Here is an 18,553-nt window from a genome sequence, read left to right as displayed (position 1 = left end):
TTATTCCCTAAACTGTGAGCATTTGTAGACAAGACTCTGAGCTTGTCATTTCTTAACCTATGTGCTACTGGCATCTTCTGGCATTGTTCCGGGGGGCAGTCGGACTGCTGGATTATCACTCTTTTGCCCCCCTTTGCTAGTTTAAATGCTCCTTAGCAAATACTTTGAAATATTCACTGAGGAAATTCGTTCCCTTGAGAGAAAGATGCAAACCATCTTTCTTGTACAGTTCTTTTCCATTCTAACGAGAGCTAACATGAGACACAAAGCCAAACCCTTGGTTCAGACACCATTCACCAAGCCATACATTGAATTCCTTAATGCGCATCTTCCTGTCATGCTGAAGGTTATGCACAGGCAAAATTGCAGAGAATCAAACAATTGATGGAACCTCCCATAAATCATTTCCAAGTGTGTGAAAAGCTTCCTTTACCTTTGAAACCTCATTTCAAGCCAGATCATTTGTCCCAAGATGGACAATTACATCGACCTACCTTTCCTGCTTTGCTTGCCTAACAATATTAAGGATGCATCGTCTGTCCCTGCTAACGGTAGCACCAGGGAGACATCTCACAACACCCTTTTCCTCAAACTTCACACCTTTTATGATAGAATCGCCCACCAACAGCAGCTTACTATCAGTCCTCACCTTATCCTTTTTGTCTTTGGCTGCAGTCTTGCATACTTTAGGCATGGGAGATGATTGTTCCTCACCCACTGTGCCTGAGCCATCCTCCATGTTGCTCTTGCGCTCTGAAAGTGCTGCAAATGAATTATGGAGAGCCACAGACTGTGGGACATGTCTTCTATCAACAACTCTCAGTCTACCAGAACCTGCAGTAACCCATCTTCCATTTCTAGGGGGCCTCTGTGGCAGTGGCATTGCAACATTCCCAGCCTGAGTTTGTTTAACAGTTAATTTACAAATCTCAGATTTCAAAAATGCAAGCAGACCCTCCTCTATTTACAGTACCATGGTATTTATAATACTGGTGTGTCTTCTCATGTGGCAGAGGTCCCTTTGGATCTCCTCAGGCACCAGGGCCCATGTATGATTGCTAGTTCCTATAGATACATCAAAGTTCTACGGCCAATTTAATTCTTTGACTATTCAATGAAGAAAAACAGCATTCACAGTATTTTGCTGATTATAAATCAAAGGCTTTTCGAGTTATCAAATTCTTTACAAGGGCTATCCCATGAATAATGTAAATAATGAAAATCAGACATCATATAGTACATGACAATATCTTTCTAACAAAGCTAGAACCAGCCCTGTACATCACATGGATCCAGAGACCTCCCCATTCATTGCTCTGCTAGACTTATATCAAGCTGACAGCTCAGGGGCCCGTCCTTTCTCAGGGCGTGTGCCCTTTCTTAGGGGGCATTTCCTTTTTAGTAGGTATGTCCTTTCTGCTGCAGATCTCTCTCTTTAACTATCACAGCTTTTAACAGAAGATCTGGCTGCTGGCAGTTGAATAATGAAACTAGGCATGTGTGACCACCTCTGCGATGCTAGTAAGGTGGACAGAGAAATAAGAAAAAAAAACAGCAGGTGATGCTATACAGATACATTTTAATGAATAATTCAGTGGCACTACTACATTTTTAGTTACATGCAATTACAGAAATATTCAGGTCCAGGTACTGGTTTGAAAAATGAGAATATTTTCCATAGGACAACCCCTTGAAATCTTAGTTTCTTGCTTCAGTTAGCAGTAGTATCCAAACAATTGGATATGTCTAGTGTATTGTTTTATGCTAAAGTGGCTGCACTTGCTGGTTATTTTAGTTGACGTTCACATCTTCACTTGAATGTTTGGATCACTGCCACGAGGAAGGTTCACTATAAATCATTGTGTAAATCAACCACAAATCCCTTAGGCCTAATTCTCATCTATTGATTTACCAGCCGTATCTGCAGCGAGACAAAGGGGATTCTTGTGGTTTTCTGGCCCCTGTTATGAATCTCTTGGTCTCTCGTTACGGTACAGTCCCTGTGGTTTCAGTAGACCTCCCATACTCAGATAGAGGTCAGTCAATGTCATGGAGTCTTAGCTAAGACATTATTATTAAAGAGGCACAATGTGCATTGTGAGACTTTCGCAGCATTGTTAGTTGAGCCAAGAGACTTTTTTTCAAACAATCAACCAACGCCATAAGGTTTGAATGGCTGAGTAGATGTTTCTAACTAGGAACTGAGAGAGCTGGGCTGTATTCATGAAAGGTGGAATAGATGAAGATGGAAGAGCTTTCTGCTTCATATTTATAATGCAAATACCAAGATAATGGCTTGCTTAAAGGGGTATTCCTATCACAATGATCACTGTTTAATCTGTTAATGATGTGCCAGAGATCATTTTTGTAAATATATTGTATTGGCAAATTCCCACCCTTCTTGATAAAATTATTTCCCTTCTACCTAATTGTTGTCATATGGTATCCCATAGCTACGGCCACCGATGATTTTTTTCACCCAGCCGGCCGCTCACTGCAGTCCTGAGAGCTCACGCTGCCGAGCATGCGCAAAGCTTATTTCTTTAGTGCCGCGTCTCATACAGAGCCGCGCTGCATACAGGGCATGCGCGGCTCTGTATGAGATGCGGCACTGAAGAAATAAGCTTTGCGCATGCGCGGCAGCGTGAGCTCTCAGGACTGCAATGAGCAGCCGGCTGGGTAAAAAAAAATATATGTCTTCTGCGCAAGCGCGGCCCAGGGATTCGGGAGAGAAGCGGTGGCCATAGGAGACACATGAACGAGCACGCAGTGTGATGTCAGAAAGAGGCGTTGCAGGGTTTCATTCACACTGCCTCAGGCCTCCCAGCCTTAGAAGCATGAACAGCAGAGCTGGCTGCAGGTGAGGACGAATTAGCAAGATGGGAAAACCCCTTTAATGAGGTTGACTAACCCCCAACCCCAAATTAATGTCTGAAATGTATTTAATGAAAGAAAAGAAATGCCGCTCACCTCTTGCAAGCAGCTCCGTTCCAGCGCTAAAGGTCCCGTCCCTGCTGCTGTCTGTGGTCACATGCACCACTGCTGCTATTCGCTAGTCTCAGCGGTGACATGCTCCGATGGGCACAAGACCATTGAGCTACTGCTTAGGGATACATTACCGCTCACGCCAGTGAATGGCGACAGCGGTGCACATGACCACCGGCGGGTAGTCAAACAGGACCTTCAACACTGGAAAAGAGCTGCATGTAAGAGGCAGGTTGATTTTTTCTTTAAACACATTCCAGCTGTTAATTCATTTTGGGTTGGGGGTCAGACAACCCCTTTAAGCATTAGGGAAGAAGCTGTGGTTTTTGCAGGCTTCACTAATTTATAGCATTTCACTAGGAGCTGGGGATATGGTAACGCTTTATGTCATGGTATGTCACAAGTATATAGTAGACACAGTAATTTTCACTGCACAAAGATCATCTGGTAATTTAATTTATCACAACTGGTATTGTAGTTATATAATTTACAGCTTCAATCCGCCCAACACAAAGCTACTGCCATATCACAGTACTCCCTCCACTTATTCAATCTTAGTCTTTGAAAAGACCACCATAAGGCAAAAAGAAAATGGAAACAGGATGATCACGGTAGACAAAATAGAATGGAACTAACATTTACCATTTTAAATTGTAAAAAGGTATGAATGAAAACATGAGGGGTAGAGTATGTACACCATTTCTGCTCAGTGCATCTCAGGATATATTCACATCTACGTTTGAAGGCTCCATCATAGAAACTGTCCAAAATATCGGAGAGAAAAGTCTTGCATGCAGGACTTTTTTCTCCGCTACAAAAATGTTCTCCAGAACAGAAACCAAACAGATTCCATTATAGTCCATGGGGTCTGTTAGGTTCAGTTTGTGTCAGTTACAGGTATGTGCCGAATGCGGCGGAGCAGATGAATGGAGAATAATATTGGTTATGTGAACGAGCCCTAAAAATAACAAAAAAATCAAGCAGCTTAAATAGTCCTAATTAAAAATCTTCTACTGTTATGTGTGTACAGCTCCTATGCAGACCTATGTATCGCCATAGTTACAGACTACAAAGAAACCCTGTGTAGTCTGATCCTGAAGTCTTAACTCTCATTCTCCTGTATCCTATTTCCTGCTGAATCAGGGTCATGTGCTGTAGTGTGGCATCTGGAAATTGAGAGATTAGTAAATAACTGGAAGGACCAAACCAAGTTGAACTAAACTAAGAGTATCATTTTGGAATTTAATTGTAACAGGCAACCAGCGTAAAGACTGACAGAAAGGGATAGCATTCGAGAAATTAAAGGGGTTGTCCCATTACATACAAAGGGGGCATATCGCTAGGATATGCCCCCATTGTCTGATAGGTGCGGGTCCCACCTCTGGGACCTGCACCTACACCAAGAGCAGAGCGGGGAAAGGTGGTGGAGGGTGCACTGCGCATGCGCAGCTGCCCTCCATTCATTTCTATGGGAACGCTGGCTCGGCTATTTCCATCAGCCCCATATAAATGAATGGGAGAGGTGGCCGCGTGAGCGCGGGGCGCTCCTGTTCACTTATATAGGGACAATGCTTGGCGGTGGCTGGACCCCGGGAAACACGGGACCTACCAGCCACCGCTCTCCCCACTCTGTTCTTGGCGTAGGCGCGGGTCCCAGACAATGGGGGCATATCTTAGCAATATGCCCCCATTGTCTGTAAGGGAACAACCTCTTTAAAGGGTAATGAACTGAGAAGCGGAAATAAGACTGGATTGGTGAGGTGCCAGTATGCCCATCTGTAGGTCACAAAGAAAGGACTGGTAATTATCTAGCTGGGAAATAAGAATCACCTGCCATTTTGTTTAACTCATGCATGGATTTTGGAAATGTTTCATGGATGGGGATAGTACAATGTGGATTATTGCTGCTACCCTACTTTCCTTCTGGAAAATACCAGGCAAATAAAAATGGGCACGGTGTTGGGGATGTAGACTTTTATTATGTAATATTTTAGGGGTCTATGGTAGTTAAAGGCTTAATACCAATATACCTGGTAGTCTATGGCACTGAAAATGTTAAAGGTAGTCTGTCAGCTCCGAAATACCCCCCAAACTGGAGTAACTGTGTATAGATTAAGGCTACTTTAGCATTAGCGTTTTTACTGAATCCGGCAGAGTTCAGCAAAAACGCTTCCTTTACTGTATTATAATACAACCATCTGCATTCGTTATGAACGGATCCGTTTGTATTATCTGTAACATAGCCACGATGGATCCGTCATGAACTCCATTGAAAGTCAATGGGGACGGTTCCTTTTTTTATTGTGTCAGATTGTGTCAGAGTTAAACGTCTTGCTCCGCATCCCATGACGGAAACAAACCGCAGCATGCTTGAGGAGGGGGGACATGATGACAAACAGGCTTCTTAGTTTCCTACTTTTTCATCATTTCAGTTGAATATGTAGAGGTGAGCGTTTCCACAATGGAAGCGCTCACTGACCATGGCCCTTCCGCTGCCCCCCTCTTGCCCCTACTTGGTACTGCCTGAGGCAGTCGCCTCACCTCGCCTCTTTGGCAGTGCACCCCTGTGCGTGCCATGTATCTGTGCATGGCACTCTACAGTGGAACCCCAACTTTAGCATACTAGAAAAGGAGGGACCAGTCTGAGGGCTACATCGCCCTTCCATTATAGGTAAGCAAGAAGCCCCTTGATTTTTTGCATCCATGTATAATACTGGTAACAAAAAAACATAAATTTATAGGTACTTACCACAGAGTTTATTCTGGAACACAGACGTCAGTGTTTCAATCTGGCTAAAATTGGCCACCAAGAAGACATGTTCATCGTGAGGTTCACTTCCAATAGATAGCAAGGTTTGCATGTCCACGCGACCCACCCCAATTGCAAATATCAAGATTCCTGAATTTCTCATTTTTGCTGCAATTTCAGCCACAGGATCCTGAGGTCTACCGTCAGTCACTATCATGGCAATCCTTGGCACGTACATATTTGCAGGACGTGCACCCTCAGACTCAGAAAATGCGATGCTCATGGCATACTGAAGAGCCAGTCCAGTCATGGTGCCTGTGGCAAGGTGCATCATTCTCTTGACGGCACGTTCAATGTCAGACTTTTTTTTGTATGTTTTCAGAGAAAATTCATTTTTTACTGTGCTGCCATACTGTATTAAGCCCACCCTAGTTGTGTCTTGGCCAATGTCAAGAAATTTTAACATAGTGATGAGAAATTCTTTTACTTTCTCAAAGTCATATGGAAGGACGCTTCTGGAACTGTCGATGATGAAGACAAGATCCAGCGGCTTGCTGTGGCAGGCATCTCCTGTAGAGGGAAACAAGTCAAACAAAACACTGTTAAGAAGGAAGTAATCCAGGGATGAGGAACATGATATTAATTTTACGCAAATATTTGCTTAAAGATGTGTCTCCAGAGGGCTGGGTCTTATATATTTTTGAAGGGCTTGTTTTATACTGGAAAAAGGATGTTTATTTCTTTCATAAAGAGTGCCACTTTTGTCCAGTGGCTGTGTCTTACATTGCAGCTCAACCCTTTCAAGTAAATGAGGTGCAATACCAGAAACAGTCTATGGATAAGAGTGGCGCTGTTTCAGGGAGAAAGCAGCCATGTTTTTCCAATGTCACTAAAGCTCTTTAATCATATATCATACACCATGGAAGGAGTGTATTATAAAACTTTTTTAGATAAGTTTAAAATTTTGGCAAAAGTCCTGTTTTGCTCCACAATTTTAGGCTTTTTAACCTTTTGCTAAATCCTCTCTACTTTTGTAAAATTTATTTTTACTTTTTATTATTTTCCTGAAATTTTGAGTCCTTCTTCTTCTCTTAGGATTCTTTCAAGAGATGGTATGCCAATGAAAATGAACACTTTTTTACCGTTCTTAAATTTAGGCTACTTTCACACTAGCGTTGTTTGAATCCGGCGTTCAATTCCGACACCGGAACTGCCCGCCGGATCCGGAAAAACGTGTGAAAACTGATTACATTTGAATCTTGATCAGGTTTTCGATCACAATGGAAAAATGCATTGGAAAAAACGGATCCGCCATTTATGGACTTTAACTTTTTTTTCCTATTTTTCGGGTTTAACATGCAAAAGCCGGATCCGTTTTGACTGAACACATGGCGCCGGATCCGGTGTTAATGCAAGTCAATGGGAAAAAGGCCTGATCCGGCGTTCAGTCAAAGTGTTCAGGATTTTTGGCCGGAGGTAAAAATACTGCATGCTACGTTTTTCTGAAAAGCCTGATCAGTCAAAAAGACTGAACGGAAGACATCCTGATGCATCCTGAGGGACGGACTCTCCATTCAGAATGCATTAGGATAAAACTGATCAGTTCTTTTCCGGATTTGAGCCCCTAGGACGGAACTCAGCGCCGGAAAAGAAAAACGCTAGTGTGAAAGTAGCCTTACACATGAACATATTTGTAATATAATTTAATAAAAAAATTCTGTACTGCTTCCTATTTCACAACTGTTGGTTTTGCATTGTTATTTTTTTAGTTATCAGTACCAGAAGACGGTGCAACACAAGTAAGTAGGGATGGCAGAAGTAGGGCCAGCAATACCATAGTGCAGCACAAAATTCCTCATCCGCAGAACCAAATACCACAGTGCAGCACAAAATACTGCCACCCTCGCCAAAGTATTCAATTGTATCACCGTCCTTCGGCCGCCGGTCAGGTGCATAAGTATCTGATGCAGTAAGCATTAATTAATGCTGAAAGCATCAGATAGTTACGTACTAGCAGCTGTGAGAAGGGCTTGGGCAGCCCCTGTGGGGTCTATGTCCAATCTGCCCTTGTTGTCCACCAACCATGAAGAGGATGTAGTATAGGTGATAGGTGACTAATCAAGGGGGTCCGGCTACTAGGACTCCCACCGATCACAAGAACTGGAGTCCCATCTTCCCTATTTAAATGGATCTGTGGTTGAGTAGTACATTGCTGCTCCATCTCTGTGGATAGATGATACAAGACTGATCGGACGTTAGGTGTGGTGAGCATCACTTAAGGTTTTATTAATAAAAGTATACAAGACTCATTGGGCATTGCATGGTTGCAACTTTATCACCCAGGTTTCTCCATGCTGCCTGTAGGGAAGGAGAACTGAATACAAGGGACAGATGCAGCTTCTTCATTCCGAGGATCTTGGAGGCCATCTGACACCAACCGTCTAGAATGATGGCATGTCCAAGCATGAATACTACTTGACGTCTCATGTTTAGAGTTTTATTCTTCGCTATATTTTTTTCTAGGAAAGTTTGGTTACTGTCTACAAGGCCAACATTGCTGCCCCATACTGGGATGTGATGCTGCTTTCCCAGACTTGTAAATGGCAAATCTGCCTAGCTTTTGTAAGGACTTCTGTAAAGCTGAGGGAACCTCTTTAGAATCTTTAAAGGGGTTGTCCAACTTCTATTAAAACCTTCCCTGTGGCACTGATTGGATAAAATAATAAAAGAACATAGGCTGGCCACTTAATGCTTCACCATTTCCAGAGCTGCAGCCCTGATCTGCACCTCCAGTTTTTGTTTATGCAGTACCCCAGAGCATCAGGGTTTCTGCTAATTGTTTATTTCATTATGTTATGTACTGCACCCAGCATAACCATCTATGGATGGAACAGCCAGGGTTAACAATCCTGCCGAGATTAGGTGAGGACTGGTCCCACCCCCAAACTTTTAGTCATTCTAGATTGGAATTTGGAAGGGCGAGGAAGCTACAACTTGTGCTCCCTCTTAATAGGGCCAAAAAAGCCACAAAACTAACCGATCTCTGCATGACCTACAGAAGGAGATAGGGAGTAAGACGCAGGAAAGAACTAGAGAACCGAGAGTCTACATAGCCGAGCAATGGAGTCAGTAAGGTAACCTGCTACAAAAAGCTGTTAAGACTTTACTGCAGTGAGGGACACTATTAAGATACCCTTCACCCCTGGACACGACCTGGCCAGTCATATCTCTACAACCCTGTATCCCTCAGTGGACATTCAAGCAACCAAGAGTACGATTGCTCGTCATAGATTCTGAAGGAAGAGACTTGAGACAGATAGAGAGGGAAGAGGACCATTACTCCCATCCTTGCCTAAATCCATACATTGTTATCTGGGAAGAATTGCACTGTGTACAGTTGGAACTGTGTTTTACTATCAAGGGATGTACTACAACTCCTATTTTACTTTATAATAAAGAGGAATATTTATTCTGTTATCTCTGGCCTGGCTACTGACTCCAGCACCATATGTTGGCCATTGTACGCTACACACCCCGCCTTGCAACCATATAAGCACTCAACATAATGGCACCCCAACTACTATCAGGCAGGAGCCCCAGAACCAGGGTGTGCCCTGAGGGAAGAAAAGGTGGGCCCTCCTTTTACTGCACTGGCCCTAGGGAGTGATGGTGTAAGGAAAGTTACTGTCATAGACTTTATGCAGCCATAGCCACTACCACTCCCATCAGCTGCTCTGGCTCCCCCTGGGCTTCCTGCATTTACAAGCTGTAGTATCTAGCATGAGATACGGGATTGGCTTCAGTGGTCATATACCGTATATAGCTACGTCACCCAGGGGTGTACACAGATCTCATAGGACCCCACAGCAAAACTTTGTATGCCCCTCCTATAGTAAGATTTCTGATAAAATGACAATTATTTTTAACTAAATAGAGGAATTTTTAAATAAAATTGCACTCCGCCTCGCTCACTTGCACAAGTCAGAAGAAGGGGAACTGGAGCTTTATAAATCTAGCGCTCATTCTAAACACCATATTTCACAATGTATTTATGCAAAATAACTGGCATAACTTCAGTGACAAATCCCCTCTCTGCAAATCACAGCTTCCCATCAAATAATATACCACTGCAGCCACCACTAGGGGGAGCTCATATTTATAGGAATTTATACAGTTACCATTTCACTCAATGGAAGCTGTAGAATATCTAGGCAATGATCTCCTCCTAGTGATGGCTGCAGGAAAATACCATGAATCTATGTTGGGAACAGAATAGAAAAATCTGCGCCGGGACCCCTGGGCCTCATAGCAGTCATGTGTTCTGCCTCTATTGTAGGTACACCACTGGCATCATGGTTGCAGCTTGTATACACAAACCAGAGGTGAGGGCTGGAGCAGCAGTGATGGATACAGCAGCAGATTTAGTGGTGAGAAAAACATGGCTGCTGTCTTAAAAAACACCATACCTGTCATCAGGTTGTATGTGGGACTGAAGCTCGGCCTCATTCACGTCAATGGAGCTAACCTCAATACTAGACACAACCCACGGAAAAGGGTGGCACTGTTTCTGGAAGCAGCTATGTTTTTTATTTCATTAAAACCCCTTTAACTGGTTGTCACCCATCTTTCCAAGTAATAATTTCTGGTATTTTTTCCATTTTGTGGGTAAATGCTCTATAATTCTCCTGCTTATTAGAACATTATATAGATCATGATTTTATTTGTGGTCGGAATGTCCTCATTTGCATAGGAGGCAGCTGTAGCAATTATCACAAACGGCATAAATAAACACTTTATTCTTAGGGCCTATTAAAATGATAAAATAAATGATTTTGCTGCATACAAGAGATTATGGGCAATTATAAAGCATTATGGGAGTTATCTGTTAAGAGACGGCTAGAGATTTTGCATCTTCCATGGAGTGGAGTCTCTGGGGTAAAGTAAAATGATATCTTCTTGTGGGAACATGGCAGGCAGGGATATAACACAGACACGGCACAAAAGCCAGGCAACCGATGTAGTGCATGCGTGTCTAGGCTGTCTGGTCACGTTGGGAGTTGTAGTTTCCCAACAAGCCACAGGTTGCAGTCCATTGCTAAACACGTATTAACAGCTGAAATCACGTATAGTTATTGACTGGGAGTCTGTCACCGGTGTTCAGGGATGAAGACAGGTTTTGCCTTGGTACTAATGATCGCGATACCAGAGCCCCAGGACGGCTGGAGAGCGCCATCATGCATAATGTGGAGAAACACAGGACCAACACCTGGTGTCTTAGTGTAGGGTGCTATTAACTATCGTGGCCGTTCCTGTATGGTATTCGTGGAGAGAACATTGACCAGCCTTCAGGATGTCCAGAACATTGTGGAACCAGCTCTACTGCCTTTTTTTGACTCAGTTAAGATATGTGGTGTTCCAAAAAGATAATGCCTGCTCACAGACTGCCCGCACTGCCCGTGATCTTCAGCATATCCAGAAGCTCCCCTGGCCAATTCAATTGACAAATCTCTCTTGCATTTTGAATGCCTGAGACTAGATGGGGTGACGGATCTCCCATGCATATCAGCCAACAACCATCTTGGCTGAACTACGAGTCCAAGAGGAAAGAGCTTGGAATGACATACCAAAGGAGGCTATCCAGGACCTGTATGACCATTATCATGCCAGAGTGGCCACCTATATTGTAACACCAGTATTAATGTGACCCTGTCTCAACAAATACCCTGCTGCAGAACCCAAAATAAAGGGTGTACCACATTAGTTGTGTGATCATTGACCAAGCACCACCAGCAGTTTATACTATGTCATTCTCACCTCAATTGTAATTTTGCAGGTGTTCTTTTTTTCATTTTCTCCTAGTGCCTAGCAAAGTTGGAAGCATGGAATTGTCCAAAATATCTTGGTACGCTGAAGCTTTAATATTTCTCTATACTGGAACTAAAGGGCCAATGCCAAACAACCCATGAAAACAACCCCATAGCATTATCCCTCCTCCACCAAGAGTCAAGAATGTAATGTTCTCCTGGAATTCACCAAACCCAGAGTAATTCATCAGACTGCCAGATCCAATGGTGGCGTGCTTTACACCTCTCCATCCAACGCTTGGCATTGTGCTTGGTGATGTATGGCATTGTGCTTGGTGATATAAGGTTTGCATGCAGCTGCTCGGCTATGGAAACCCATTCCATGAAGCTCTCAGCACAGCACAGTTTTTGTGCGGATGTTAACACCAGAGGAGGTTTGGAGCTCTGCAGTTAATGGTCAGTCTAGTGCACCATCCAGGTCCCTTGAGCCCTCTGAGAACACAATGTGCACATTTTTCTGGGTCGTCTTTTAACACGTCTTGCTTGGATGGTACATGGCAGATGCAATTAGCACGCTGCGTGATCCAGTAAAGGACCCTAGCTCTGTATTTTGGCTTCAGTGATGCATGGGGCACGGCAAACAAAGGCTTTCGGAATTATACAGGGTTTGCTTATCACAACGCGTCCACTGTGTTTCCTTTCTCATTGAACTGCTGGAACTTGGTCATCCCTCAATAAGAAGAGAGGAAAGGCCTTGATCCAGGAAAGACACTTCCGCAGGATAATTATTTCAAGCTATAACGTAATTACTCGTGAATGTGACATGTGGACGTTATCTTTCTTTCCTCAGAGGATATTATACTGAAGAGAGAAGTTTAATGAAGCCATAATGAATTGACAAAGCTGATATAAGATCTCTGCATTTTCTCATGTTCTGGCTTTGTTAATGTGAACGTCCACCCTGGAATGCCATTTTTTTGGTATCTAAATAGGTTAAATGTTCTATGGTGATAATTAATTTCTTAATAACCCATTTTAGGAGTCAGAACGTTATTGTTTTTATTACATTAAAAATCTGATAGCTGCCAATCATCACTAAGGGGGAGTTTAGGACATTAAAGGGGTTTAATACTGATGGCCTAGACTTAAGATAGGTCATAAATATCAAATCAGTGGCGGTCTGACTACTGGCACCAGTAACGTACATACCATGCTGTGGGGTGCTGTGCTGAACTTCCTTCTTCTGTCCTGACGTGAAAATAATGCATTTTCCTACATTTACCACTCGGGGAAGCTCAGTGCAAAGAATTTGTGACAGCTTCCATTGCAGTTATTGGTAAATGGATCAATACCTATGAATCATTTTTTTCAATGGATTTTTATTAAAAATGATGAGCCCCTTTCTCTTTAAAGCCTTTAGATTCTCTAGCAGCATACGCTGCGTTCCACCAGGCAGTTCAGCTGAAGGCTCCTTATCTCTGACCTCCTAAATACTTATTATTGCTCAATTCTTATCTTACTGATAAAAAAATATGGGCTAAATAAGTGTATATGATCTGTTGGTAATTTAGAGATAAGGGTTATTAGATGACAGGCACAAAGTGAAAGTACGATTCTCACAGCTAGGCAGAAGTTAACTCCCTATGACATTATTACATTTTTAATAAGTTCCAGTTGAAAAAACATATTTGAAGCCCAAAACTAGCAAAATGCAATCATAAAAAAGTCAAGATGTATCCCCAGCCTTAAAGAGGTTGTGCAGTGCAAAAATATTGATGACCTATCCTCAGAATCAGGGGGTCTGACTCCTGGCACCCTTACCAACCTGCTGTTTGAAGGGGTAGCGGCGCTCGTTTACCAGCATGACGTCTCCTTTGTAGAGTTTACGCAGTGTAATTACAACTGTGCAGCTGCTGCAAATGAGATGACACAGAGGTAATTTTGAAGTGGAGGCAGCGCTCACACAAATGACGCTACACCTACAAACAGCCGATCGGTGGCAGTGCCGGGAGTTGGACCCCACCGATCTGATATTGATGACCTATCTTTGCACTGCACAACCCCTTGAATGTCTGTGGATGAAAATATAGACAACAAGGTTGTGATCCAGATAAGATGTTAATTCCATGCATTTCCTTTCCTCCCTTAGGGGCCTCCATTGCACACTGTACAGAGAGCAGACAAATGTCCATGCACTCGTTGTGGTGGCGGTGGGGTTATGGTATGGGCAGGCGTATGTTATGGACAACAAACACAGGTGCATTTTATTGATGGCATTTTGAATGCACAGAGATACTGTGACAAGATCCTGAGGCCCATTGTTGTGCCATTCATCCACGACCAACACCTCATTTTGCAGCATGATAATGCACGGCCCCATATTGCAAGGATCTGTACACAATTCCTGGAAGCTGAAAACATCCCAGTTCTTGCATGGCCGGCATACTCACCAGACATGTCACCCATTGAGCATGTTTGGGATGCTCTGGATCGGCTTATACGACAGCTTGTTCCAGTTCCTGCCAATATTCTGCAACTTCGCACAGCTATTGTAGAGGAGTGGACCAAGATTCCACAGGCCACAATCAACAACCTGATCAACTCTATGCGACGGAGATGTGCTGCGTGAGAAAAATGGTGGCCACACCAAATACTGACTGGTTTTCTGACCCCCACCCCCCAAGGAGGGCAAAACTGTGCACATTTCAGAGTGGCCTTTTATTGTGGGCAGTCTATTGTGGGCAGTTTATTGTGGGCAGTCCCATTAACACCTGTGCAATATTCATGCTGCCTAATCAGCACCTTGATATGCCACACCTGTGAGGTGGAATGGATTATCTCGGCAAAGGAGAAGTGCTCACTAAGGGCTCTTTCACACTTGCGTTGTTCTTTTCCGGCATAGAGTTCCGTCGTCGGGGCTCTATGCTGGAAGAATCCTGATCAGTTTTATCCTAATGCATTCTGAATGGAGAGAAATCTGTTCAGGATGCATCAGGATGTCTACAGTTCAGGACCGGAACGTTTTTTGGCCGGAGAAAATACTGCAGCATGCTGCGCTTTTTGCTCCGGCCAAAAATCCTGAACACTTGCCGCAAGGCCGGATCCGGAATTAATGCCCATTGAAAGGCATTAATCCGGATCCGGCCTTAAGCTAAACGTTGTTTCGGCGCATTTCCTGATCCGACGTTTAGCTTTTTCTGAATGGTTACCATGGCTGCCGGGACGCTAAAGTCCTGTTTGCCATGGTAAAGTGTAGTGGGGAGCGGGGGAGCAGTATACTTACCGTCAGGGCGCCCCACGCGCATGGATGACGTGATCACATGGACACGTCATCCATGCGCATGGGGTGCTCTGACGTCATTCTGGAGCGCCCCGGGAGCCGCACAGGCGGTAAGTATACTGCTCCCCCGCTCCCCACTACTACTATGGCAACCAGGACTTTAATAGCGTCCTGGCTGCCATAGTAACACTGAACGCATTTTGAAGATGGATCAGTCTTCAAATGCTTTCAGTTCACTTGCGATGTTACGGATCCGGCCGGCACTTCCGGCTAATGGAAGTGCACGCCGGATCCTAACAACGCAAGTGTGAAAGAGGCCTTAACACAGATTTAGACAGATTATGACATTTTGGTTAATTTTTATTTCTACATTTTATAAATGCTTTTCAACTATATAATATATCAATATTTTCAGTGAAGAAACCATACAAGCACTATGGCCCTGATTAATCCAGACCGGCATCTGCTCCGTCGGTCTTGATGGGGCCTACACTGCAGAGGCCTTGTCAAAAATTACATTGCTCCTCTGGCAGCTCAGACCTACCGTAGATTTCAGTCATTATTTGGCATCAATAATGATGAATGAGCTGGGGCTGATGGCCCCACTCACACTCCGTTCTCGCTACTCCCCTTCTTGTAAAATTGGTAAGGGTGGTGTAAAATTTCCAATTGCAACTAGAAAAGTCACAATGGCTTTCAAAAACTGCAAATCCGGGGCATTTGCGAGTTTTCTATTCCAAAAACAGGTGTAGAGGGAATAATGCATTTCCCTCTTAGTATTTCTCGGTTAGTATATAACAATATTCAAAGAAAGCTACGTTATTATTGAAAAAGAATATTATTTGCATTATACTGTCTGTTTTTGCAGTACAGCATTTATTCATAGACTCTTTCCAGGATAGAGAGACACCTCCTAAGTCAATAGGATGTACTCCCCCTCCATGGTGTATTTTGGCAAGGGGACAAAGTTTGCTTGAAATCTAGGGAAATTGTCAAATTGGAATGAATGAGTCACAGTTCTCCATTCAAAAAGGATTTCTTCTTCTTATTATTTAATCATTTAATCAGGGGATTACATAGAAATCCTGCATTTGAAGCCTCGTCGCTAAACCCTAGTTAAGGAAAAATTATGGTGTAAAAATATTTATTAATTTCATTGAAAGAGGTTTTGTTCCAGCTACAGATATTGATGGTCTATCCTCAGAATAGGTCTTGAATATCAGATCGGTGGGGGTCCGACACTCAGCACCCCCATCGATCAGCTCTTTTGCGCAGCTGTGGCGGTGAAAACTATGCTTTGCACGGAGCACAGCGCCATACAAGGTGTAGTGGCCGTTCATGGGTACTGCAGCTCAAATCCCATTCAAGTAGAGGAGTCTGCGCCGCAGTACACCGATGCAGGGTCTTCTGCTTCCAATCCGTACACTGTATAGCTTCCTGCACTGCCAAAAACAGCTGATCGGTTTGGATGCCAAGTGTCGGACCCCCACCGATCAGATACTGATGACCTATTCTGAGGAGAGTCCAAGAAGATGGGTCGACACTGCGGTTTGCAGGTGGTGCACGTGTCCCACTAGTATATAGCGAAGAAGGACCAGTCCTTCTTCGCTCTATCCTGAGGAGAGGTCATCAATACCTGTATCCCGGAGAAGCCCTTTTAATCTCAGCCATACAAATAATATAGCTACATATTGTAAACTCAAGGCTGTTTAGAGGAAGTGGTAAGTGATAAAATGGCAATGCAATGACTTACTTAATACGTTAGCTTGGATTTCTGCTTCAGTTTGTCTACTTGATTGTCGTTTTTGGATCGCCCCCGCAGCCAGAAAGAGCAGTGGAAGGATGAAGCACACACCTGGAAGACCCATGTCTAAAACAGACACAAAGTAAAAGCAATCAAATAACTTACAAACACCACAATGCCATACCTACAGTGTAAAGGCTATCATGAGTGAAAGATGGACAGCAGATGGATGATGTCCACCACCATTTTTTCATGGATCCATTGGGCCAGTTTGGCATGTAAAGATGATAAAAATGGTGCGTGCTACGGTCTCCTCTGAACGGGCAGGTGGTCCATGAAACAATTGATGTGAATTTTTTCCATTGACTTTGTTCAGTGGGTCTGTGCTCGGTCCGGATGTCCGAAATGAGCACTGAATGAGCATTATGCTGTATGTAGCACATTCAGATCTACCCAAGAGACATGAAGATTTTGGGTGAGTCCTTATTGGGAGAAGGATAAAAATTACAAATATTGATTTCTATTGAATTCCTCGTTTCTAATAAGATGACTAATATTGTATGTAATACAGTAATGTGTGGAGGCAAATACAGTAACTACATGCAGAAGACAGTCTTTCTTAAAGGGCATCTGTCAGCAGTTTTGTACATATGACACTGGCTGACCTGTTACATGTGCGCTTGGCAGCTGAAGGCGTCTGTGTTGGTCGTATGTTCATATGTGCCCGCATTGCTGAGAAAAATGTTGCAGAGAGAGCAGAGCCTCTAAGAGTAAAGGCAACGCCCCCGTTGCTCCTAGAGGCTCATTTTCATACAATAAAACATCATTTTTCTCAGCAATGTGGGCACATCTGAACATGGGACCAACACAGATGCCTTCAGCTGCCAGGCGCACATGTAACAGGTCAGCCAGTGTCATAGGTACAAATCTGCTGACAGATGCCCTTTAACATTTAGGTTGAGAGAATTCAGTGTTTCATATTCTCGCTACTTAGTTCAGACTATTGAGAGAAATGGCATGGTGTCTGACAGATTAGCTCCCTCTAAGATGCTCGGCTATTTTCGACGGCCCCATAGAAATGAATGGAGGGCGGATGCACATGCGCAGTGCACCCTTCATCACCATTACCCACTCTGTTCTCGGTGTAGGTGTAGGTGCAGGTACCAGACGTGGGACTCGCACCTATCAGACAATGGGGGCATATCCTAGTGATATGCCCCCATTGTCTATGATGGGCCAACTTAATGTGCCAGTAGGATTTCATGACCTGCTACTGACAAATTTTGCACCAATCTGGCAGAAAAAATGCAACGTGTGAATCTTGCCTTAGGAGCGAGAGGAACAGAAGAAGAAGGAACTACTGTACAATTTTGTCAAGCAGAACTCTCTGTACTACCAGCTGCTGGAGCCATTATCTGTAGAAGATTCTACCAGACGTCCATATACTGAAGGCGCTATGAAGAACACTGAGCAAATGTACTTGCTCCGGTATAATACAAACAGAAAAGTCTTCTTCTATTTTACAGATAACTAAGTCTCCACTTGAAAATATTTATTGGAAGGCTTTCCAGACTGACTTGTATAAATGTTTCGTCTTGGAACGACTTTGCGGAAAAACTTCTCAGATTACAGGCCATATAAAGATATCAACATTTGTCTATTTTAATGGTCCTATTAAAACGGGAGTTCTCTGCATCTTGGACACTTTAACTTGAATCAACCTTGGCCACAGAAGTTTCCCTGAATTATTTGGCAAGATCCTTTTTTCCAAGTACATGGCGTTGCACTAAATTCACAAGGAGTGGTAAACTGCATTTTCAGTACAGTGTCTGAAGTCATTAAGCTTTCAAGTCTGCTGAGGACGGTGTGGCTGATGTTTGGGGGTTTTAGAAGACCAAGTTACTTCTAACACGTCGTCTGATCGCTACACTGCCACATCCCTCCATTCTTCATCTGCTTTCTGCATTAGGCTCGGGCACCTGGATAGGGTT

General features: G+C 43.5%; 1 protein-coding gene across 2 annotated transcripts in view; it reads right to left on the bottom strand.

Annotated features, from left to right (window-relative positions):
* The window catches only part of MATN2 (matrilin 2), a 151,084-nt gene that overhangs the window by 106,372 nt on the left and 26,159 nt on the right, over positions 1-18,553 (bottom strand). For both annotated transcript variants that reach the window (XM_044295723.1, XM_044295724.1), the window contains exons 2-3: positions 16,572-16,688; positions 5,735-6,304 (exon numbers count right to left, since the gene is read on the bottom strand). In XM_044295723.1, coding sequence (XP_044151658.1) covers positions 5,735-6,304; positions 16,572-16,686 — 685 coding nt within the window. In that variant the 5' untranslated portion in view covers positions 16,687-16,688. The remainder of the gene's footprint in view (positions 1-5,734; positions 6,305-16,571; positions 16,689-18,553) is intronic.

Source organism: Bufo gargarizans, chromosome 5 (genome assembly GCF_014858855.1).
Source record: "Bufo gargarizans isolate SCDJY-AF-19 chromosome 5, ASM1485885v1, whole genome shotgun sequence".
NCBI classification, from domain to species: Eukaryota; Metazoa; Chordata; class Amphibia; order Anura; family Bufonidae; genus Bufo; species Bufo gargarizans.
This window is presented reverse-complemented; position numbering and strand designations above follow the sequence as displayed.